This window comes from Canis aureus, chromosome 13, assembly GCF_053574225.1.
Source record: "Canis aureus isolate CA01 chromosome 13, VMU_Caureus_v.1.0, whole genome shotgun sequence".
NCBI lineage: Eukaryota > Metazoa > Chordata > Mammalia > Carnivora > Canidae > Canis > Canis aureus.
Window position 1 is genome coordinate 10,331,195 of NC_135623.1, and position 7,955 is coordinate 10,339,149.

At 53.5% G+C, this 7,955-nt stretch overlaps 1 protein-coding gene across 20 annotated transcripts in view; it reads right to left on the reverse strand.

Moving 5' to 3' along the window:
- Window positions 1-6,603, reverse strand: part of MACF1 (microtubule actin crosslinking factor 1) — a 338,748-nt gene extending 332,145 nt beyond the window's left edge. For all 20 annotated transcript variants that reach the window (XM_077844666.1, XM_077844665.1, XM_077844663.1 and 17 more), the window contains exon 1: window positions 6,369-6,603. In XM_077844666.1, the coding sequence (XP_077700792.1) occupies window positions 6,369-6,588 (220 nt within the window). In that variant the 5' untranslated portion in view covers window positions 6,589-6,603. The remainder of the gene's footprint in view (window positions 1-6,368) is intronic.
- Window positions 6,604-7,955: the final 1,352 nt, after the last annotated feature.

Genomic DNA, 7,955 nt, shown 5'->3' on the forward strand with positions numbered 1-7,955 from the left:
AGCACCTCACTCCCACTATCTCATTTAATCCACCCCTCGAGACTCTGTGGTGGCACTCTCGCTCCCCCATTTTAACTGTGAGAAAGTGAGGCTTGGTGAGGTTAGTAACTTCCCAGGCTCACCCAACTGGCAAGTGATGGAACTGGAACTGGGACTCCGGCTGGCTCCCAAAGCCCATGCCCTTGAGTGAATGAATGGGAGAGTGAGCACAGGAGGAAATGAGTAAGGAGGGAATGCAGAGGGAAAGGCCTGGCCAGGGACACACCCACTGGGGCTCCAGGCTGAACCTTCCCCTGGATACAAGGCAAGGATTTTCTTGGGTAGGGTTGGGACAGGGCTGAGGACACAAACTTCCACTTGTCATCAGGTTTTGAGTTACAGGGGCTTCCAGCCCTTCTCTGCGGCAGCATCCTAAATCCAAGCAGAGATTGCAGCCAGGTGCACCAGGCTGCTCCTGCAGGAGCGCCAAGGCAGAGCCGGGAAGCTGGCCTACTTCTACCTGACAGGTGGCAACAGGCAGACCCGGGGCCAAATCACGGCAGGCCCTAGCCGCAGCAACTGGCCAAACTGGGGAGAGCACGTTGGTGATGGTGGGTTATTAACACTCACCCCCATATATGTTCACAGACCTTCCCCGGGGGAAACCTGCCGGAGCAAAAGATAAGCACAGTCCTAGACGCTGCTGCACAGTCAGCTCCTCTGGTGGCATGTCATCTCAAACCCCGTGGGACTGAGAAATGACAGCCTTCCGCAGCCCCCACATGAGCCAGTCCTTCTTCCGCATTCCTAACCCCAGTCTGTGGCAGCTCCAGAACAGAAAGGCATGAGTCAGACTGCCATTCTAAACCTGTCTCCATGTCACCTGGGAAGTCATGAGAAAAGCATGATGGGAAACCAACAGCACAAAGCCCACACCTTGCAATGTGGCAACCACCTTCCTTCACCAGCTGGGGTCCCCCAAAGACCCTGAGCCTCAGAGAAAAGACAGCCGGGCTGTCTTTTCTGCTGCCTGCACAAAAATTCTGCCCACGTGGTCACTTTCCACCCCTGCAGCTACTGTGACCCAGATTCACTTTCAAAGAGCTGGGGCTGAGCTGGGCGTGTGTAGCTACAATTCATTCTGCCCCACTTTCAGGGGACTCTCCTGATCATCTCTCCTGCTATTGAAACCAAGCTCCAGGACAGGAGCAGGGACTTCTGAGGATACGGCCAGGAAGAAGTAGAGAAGCTAGGAAGGAAGAGGAGCCTCTTTAGGTGCAACGTTCAAAGAGCCTGGGGTGAGCAAGGCTGGTGGCTCTGGAGTAAGGGTTCCTAGTGGAACGGTTTTTAGGGCTCCCTTTCCCACCTGCATTCCCTTCTTCTCACCGTAGCTTGGCCAGAAATAAAAAAACCATCTCCATCTTCCCTCTGACAAAGCCCTAGTGGGAACAAAAGAAAGGGACAGAAGTAAGAGGCCTGGAGCTCCTCCTTGCTCACATTCCTAGAGACTCCATTGCCTCTTCTAGTGGCCCAGAGAAGGAACAAGGAATGACACGTTACGTGCAGTAATGGGCATTTTAACCCATGTTTGTCTAACACATTCCAACGCTCATTCAATGACCACTCAAAACAGATACCATCATCTCCCTTTTACAGATAAGGAAACTGAGGCTCTAAGCACCGAAGTCATTTGCCAAGTTTTCTGACTCCAGGCCAACTTGTCTCTCCACAGTGCCTGGCACCTAGATGGGGCTAAATTCATTTTTTTACTGAATGAACCAATGAATGAACAAACAGGCGCCTTCTCAGAGCTTCCATCCCAGACACATGGGTGCAGAGAAGCAGGCACCTTCCTCTGACCAGGCATGTGCTCTCAAAGGCTGTCTCCCCAAAGGTAAGCCCTTGAGAGCTTCCAGCAGCTGAGCAAAGGCTCTGAAAGCGGGGCGGACACCAGCACTGGAGCTGCATGCATTTTGTGGCCCTCACTGGGCTTCTGGATTCTAGAAGAATCATAGAAGCATCTAGAAGATCTCAGAGTGAGATCTTGGGGCAACACCAGGAAGGGTAAGATGGTACTCCTGACTATAGCCAACTCCAGTTCTGGTGGCAGAAGCAATGAACTTTTTTTTTTTTTTAAAGATTGTATTTATTTATTCATGATAGACATAGAGAGAAAGAGAGAGGCAGAGACACAGGCAGAGGGAGAAGCAGGCTCCATGCCGGGAGCCCGACGCGGGACTCCATCCCGGGACTCCAGAATCGCACCCTGGGCCAAAGGCAGGTGCCAAACCGCTGAGCCACCCAGGGATCCCCCAACAATGAACTTTAATATGAGGTCAACTGAAACAAGGGCTGGGGGGAGATACAATTGCTGAGTGGAGGGATCAGGGAAGGCTTCCTGGGGGAGGCCACATGGGAGGAGATGTTGGGGATGATGATTTCACCAGTACCTGCTGGTGGGCCCCCAGGAACAAGTCCAGTGGATGCCCTGGGTCCCATGCTTCCCTCTTTCCCAGCGTACACAGGAATGTAATTATTTTTTCCCCACTATCCTTTCAACCACACCGAGCTCCGTGAAGAAGGGCCCACATCCTCAGCCATCTTGGCATGTGAATGCCAAGAACAGGGAGGGCCCTGATGATGTGATGTTAGAGGGATGAATACCCGACTGATAAGTGGACTGATAAGTGGACGGTGAATTCCTCCCGCACCCAGCCCAGCCCCTTCTTCCAGACACTTTACTGCCATCTGCAGGAAACTTGTCATAATAAATATACAAATCCACAATGATGAAAAGCATGAATGGTGCCCCCTAGAATCGTATGGTGCGAGACAGTGTGACACTGCCCTGCACCCATAGTCGCCCCCCACCAGGGAGGGGTGCTCCCCACAAGCCCCTTCTGTCCTCTCCTGTGGGCTTGTGCTCTTGCTAGAATACCTTCCCCAGTCCCTCCCATTCCTTGTTGTCCCCCCAACGACGAGGAAGGGTATCATGATTGCTGTTCACCCACAACAGAGAGCCAGAGGTCTTCAAAGAGGCAAAGTTTCAGAGATCTTTGTCTCTGCCTTTTTATAGGCCCGGACCTTGAGGCCTCTCCCAGAAGTGACCAGAAGGGCTCTCAGGTGAGTCTGGAGACCACCAACTCATCTTTTTATTATTATCACCTGCAGAAGATTCGGCTTGGCCTGGTTGCCACACGTTGCCTAAGGAAATGGCAGTAGCGGTGTTTCCCAGAGTCAGAGGATCTGTAGCTACCTGGGTCTGACTGCAGGCCAGGTGTCCAAATCCTCTGAGCCTCAGCTCCTTTTTTTTTGGGGGGGGGGGGGGGGAGGGCTCAGTTCCGAACACGCATCCTCCCTAACTCAGCTAGGGAAATCCTATGCAAACCAAAACACTGATCCACAGAAACAGGCTTTCTTGCTAATGGACTATTGTTCCTGTAAAGTGGCCAGGCTTAAAGAGTTGAGAATAGGGCTGGCAAAGAAGAGAGAGAAACTGGCGGGAAAGATGCGGCTGGGAAGAATCGGGTTTCGGCCTGTGTGGAACCCCTAGGACCTGTTTTGACTTTGTAGAATAAGATCAGCAGATTTCTCAGCCCTCACAGGCCTCTCCAGTGTGACACGTGTGGCCAGCAGGGGCCCCCATCAGGCTTCTGAAGCCCAGGACACTGAATGGGGCCAGGAAAGGAGGGAGGTCTCTGTGTTTGGTGAGACTGATTCAGACACCGCCGCGTGGCTTCCCACCCAGACCCCTGGGAGGAGAAAACTGCATGGGCCACCGCTGGCTTCCAGTGCAAGACTGACTTCACTTCCTCCCAGCATGAGAGCTGTAACTTCAGAGAGCTTCAGAGCACCCGGAGGGGGGGGGGGGCCTCCCAGGCGTGCCCTTCCTGCACCTCACAGGAAGCAGTCCCGAAGAAGTCGGGCTGCCTTTTAAATAACCCTGGAAGAGCCCCCGCCACGTTCCAAAATCACAGCGAGTTTTCAGCCAGGCCCTGAAACAGCAGTCCCGCCTCTTCTCTGCTGCCTCGCTCCTCTCCTGCTAACGAAACACGCCTAACTGCAGCACACAAGTTATTTTTAACCATGACAGTCTCCACATTTTCAGCCTCACCGGCCCAGCCCCCTCCTCAAGACTGTCATTTGGCAGCATCAAGAGGTGCAGAAGATCAGCATGGATGCTGGAAACACAACCCAGCGCCCGCCAACCCTCTGCTTGGTTGACCCAGCAGCATCTTCAGGCACTCTGCCTGGGTCTGAAGCCCCCTCAAGTCCACTCCACTTCTGGTCTAGATTGGGAATGTTAAACGGTAGGCAAATCATCCTGTGGGACCCCTGAGAGCAGAATGGAAGGGGAAATCATCACAAAGGGACATGTGGTGGCAGATGGGACGAGAGGGCATAAGGAAGGAGGAGGAGGCTGCCTTCAGGAGAACGAGAGCTTTGTGGGTCCTGAGACCCCTTGGTCGGGGCCCCTCCAGGCTGGAGACAAGCAAAGCCCTTCCAGCATCCTAGAGACAGCTGTGAAACTCCATGGACTGGCTAAGGCGACAAGACCAAAGGTCTTGAGAAGGACTGAAGACCTTTGTCCAAAAGCTTCCTATCACTCACAGGAGTGCAAGGTCTCCAACCTGCCTTCCAGGTCTCCTCCTTGGAAGGTGACCCTTTGCTAAAACCCCTCCATCCTGACCTGAGTGCACATAACCCTCTCCCTACCTAGCACTCCACTCCAGCCCACTGCCTGTCCCTGGAGCACAATCTGTCACCTATTCTCCTCTAAACGCTCCCTGCATTCATTCAGTCATTCAGGGCTGATTGATCTCCAACATGCACAAGGCCCCTGCAAGTAGCTAGGGGCAAAACCATAAGCAAGAGGCGGTCAGGCCTTGCTGACAGTCCTGAGGGAGGGACAGGTTCCCTGAGGAGGTAAGTGCCATGCTCTACAAGGGAACGCAGGGGAGGGAAAAGTATGAACACGGGAGCAGAGCGAGGGCAGAGGAGGGAGCTCTGCGTACCCCTCGGGGGGCCGGGGGGGGGGGCAGATGAGGAGGTACTTTCCCAGTGCCTTGCACAGAAGAAAGCTAAAGCACGGAGGTCTGAGCCTGCAAGCCGCACACCTCTGGGGTTCAAGGTACAGCTCAGAATGGCAAGGTGCTTAGAGGCAGAGATAACAGAAGGTGAAGCCTCAGGAGGGGCCTGATTCCAGGGGCCCCATTCCACAGGCAAGGAAGAGCCAAAGTAAAAACAGGATCAGGTTCGCATTTTGGAGCAAAATACTCATGAGTCGCATGGAGGTGGGGCGAGACTGGAGGAGGAGAAGTGCCAGAGGCAGGCTGGAGGGTCCAGGTACGAAGCGGCAAAGCAGAGGCGGGCAGGGGGTCGAGAGACTCAAAAGAGGGAGCAGGACAGGCCTTGGTGATGGAAAGAAGGCCGGTGATGTCACCGAACTAAGCTGCCAGCACGGCTTTGTCTGGCTTTGCCTCTGCACTCTGGCTCGGAGGTTGCAGGGACGCTGAGCACAACCCACCCAGGCAGCTCTGGAAGGAGAGCTTCGCAACACCGCCCTCCGCTGAGAGCTTGACCTACGCATCTCATCTCCTCCTCAAGGCAGCTCTGCAAGGGGAAGCAGCCTGAGCCGAGGAAAGAGGCTCTCACACAGGACAAGAGCCATTCAGGGCAGGGCCTCCCTCCAGCACCTCCCCTGTCTCACCTCTGACTGCCTAGGCCGCGCTCCGAACCACTGGCAAAGCTGAAGCGGGCAACTCCCACGGGAGTGGGCGACCCCAGGCCTCGACAGCAGGAAGGGTATGCGCGCACCACATTTTCAGAAAGCTATGTGAGTGAAACTGCCCTCTCCAAGGACCTATTCCAAGGAAATAACTCGACAGAAGTCAAGTGTTATTAATCATAAAGATGTTCTCTGCAGCACCATCTATCATGATGAAACGAAAAGGGGAGGGCGCTAGAAAACGAGTAGGATTTTTAAAATCCTGAAATGTTAACACAGCCTTTATAAATGGTAATTCGAAAGCCTAAGGTGTAATGTGGAAAATCGTTTGGATATAAGAGTAAGCGAAAAAAGTCAGATTCAAGAATGGCACGTAAGCCATGAAGGCAATGGCGTGGGGGCAAGACAGAGAAGGTGCAAAAATGGAAACAGGTCCCCTGCTAGCTCACAGGGATGACGAGAGGCAGATGCTACTCCCTCTGGCTTTCCCTTAACGTTATTCCATCATCTTTCCAACAGTAATAATACCAAACTGTATTCCAGCTGGCTTGTCAGAGCCCCCCCGCCACCAGCAGGACCCCTCCACTACTGGCCGCCAGCTGGGGGACACTGGCCCACTGTCCCCTCGCCTCCCACCACCACTCACTCGGGCCTCTCTTACCGGCAACTCTGACCACGGCCCGCTCAGCAGGGTCCAGCACCGAGTCCTGGCTCTTCCGCTTTTTCTGCTCATGTAGCGGCAGGTTCCAGGGTAAGGTGTCCCCTGGGGGACATGGGGACAGGCTCCCTGACCTCTCGCTCCTGTACGATCGCTCGCTCCGGCAGGACCGCTCACTCCGGCAGGACCGCTCGCTGAGCGTTTCTTCGTCAGAGGAAGACATTGCCCAGGCAGGAGCTGCGGTGGGAGGGCCTGGGAGCCCAGGGACAGGTGATCTGTAGGAGAGAGGAGTGCAGGTGAACCGACGAAGGGGTCGCATAAGGTACACAGGGACTTGGGAAGCAGGTGCTAGGCCTAGTTCTGCCACTGACTTGACCTCTTCACCTCTCTGAATCTCAGTTTCTTCATCTGGGAAATGGGGTGATGAGAATACACAGCAAAACCAATTCACGGTGCTTAAGAGAAATACCATGAGGCAACCTACGTGAAGGTGTTTATAAATCTGAAAACTCTCAGGGCGCCTAAGTGGTGCAGTTCATTGACTCTTGGTTTTGGCTCAGGTCATGATCCCAGGGTCGTGGTGTCTTGCACCCCGCCCCCCCATTGGGGCTCTGCACTCAGCAGAAAATCTGCTGGAGGTTCTCTCTCCCTCTCCCTGTGCCCCTCCCCCTCCAAACTGTCTCTCTCAAAATAGATAAAATCTTTAAAATAAGTAAAGCTGCAAATGCTCTGTGAAAGCTCCTATTACTAGTAACTACTATTCTTGTTAGTTGCTACATTTGAAGCTTTCAAGTCCCACAAATTGGAGGACATGGATTCAAGTTCTCCCCTGGGGAAGCCATTTGAACTCTGATCCTCAGCATCCTCACCTATAGAATGGGAATGACGACGGCACCTCTACCTCACAGGGTTGTTTGCAAGGCACGAATGAGATCCTGCCGGGAAAGCGCTGAACAGTGCGCAGTGTCCCATAAGCACTTAATAAACAGCATTTATTATATTCCTGTGCGACCCACCTCCCAGGAATGCTGTAAGGATATAATGGGGCAGCAGATGGGAAGTATCTTCAAAAAGCCAAAACACGATCTCACTATCAGGCACGAAACAAAGCATGAGCTAGAATAGACAGAAATTTTACATTTCTCCCATTCCATCTCCAGCCAGTCTATTAGGAAAAGTGCTCCAAGTAGACCAGCCCGCGTATAAACTCTGGTCTGGCCACTTTACAACTGGTGTGCTCTGGGGCAAGTCATTTCGCCTCTCTGGGGCTCTGTTTCCTCATCTGCAACATGGACCTAATATCTCACCTGCGACGATGTCTCAAGAACATAGTGAAATGCAGGTACAAAACTGGCTGGCCCCACACAGGGCATACAATAGGCACGAGATAAAAGGTTTATTTGCTTATTCCAGGGGCTGTTGTGGAAATAAGTGGCACAGCACGGGGTGGGGAGGGTGGTACGGAAAGTCAGTTCGGCTAATGGAGAGATCTGAATGAAAACACAACCACTCTGGGGCCTGCTGGACTCCACCACCAGCCAGACTGGGCAGCCAGCCCTCGCCAGGCCCAGCTCACTTCCCAGAACCATC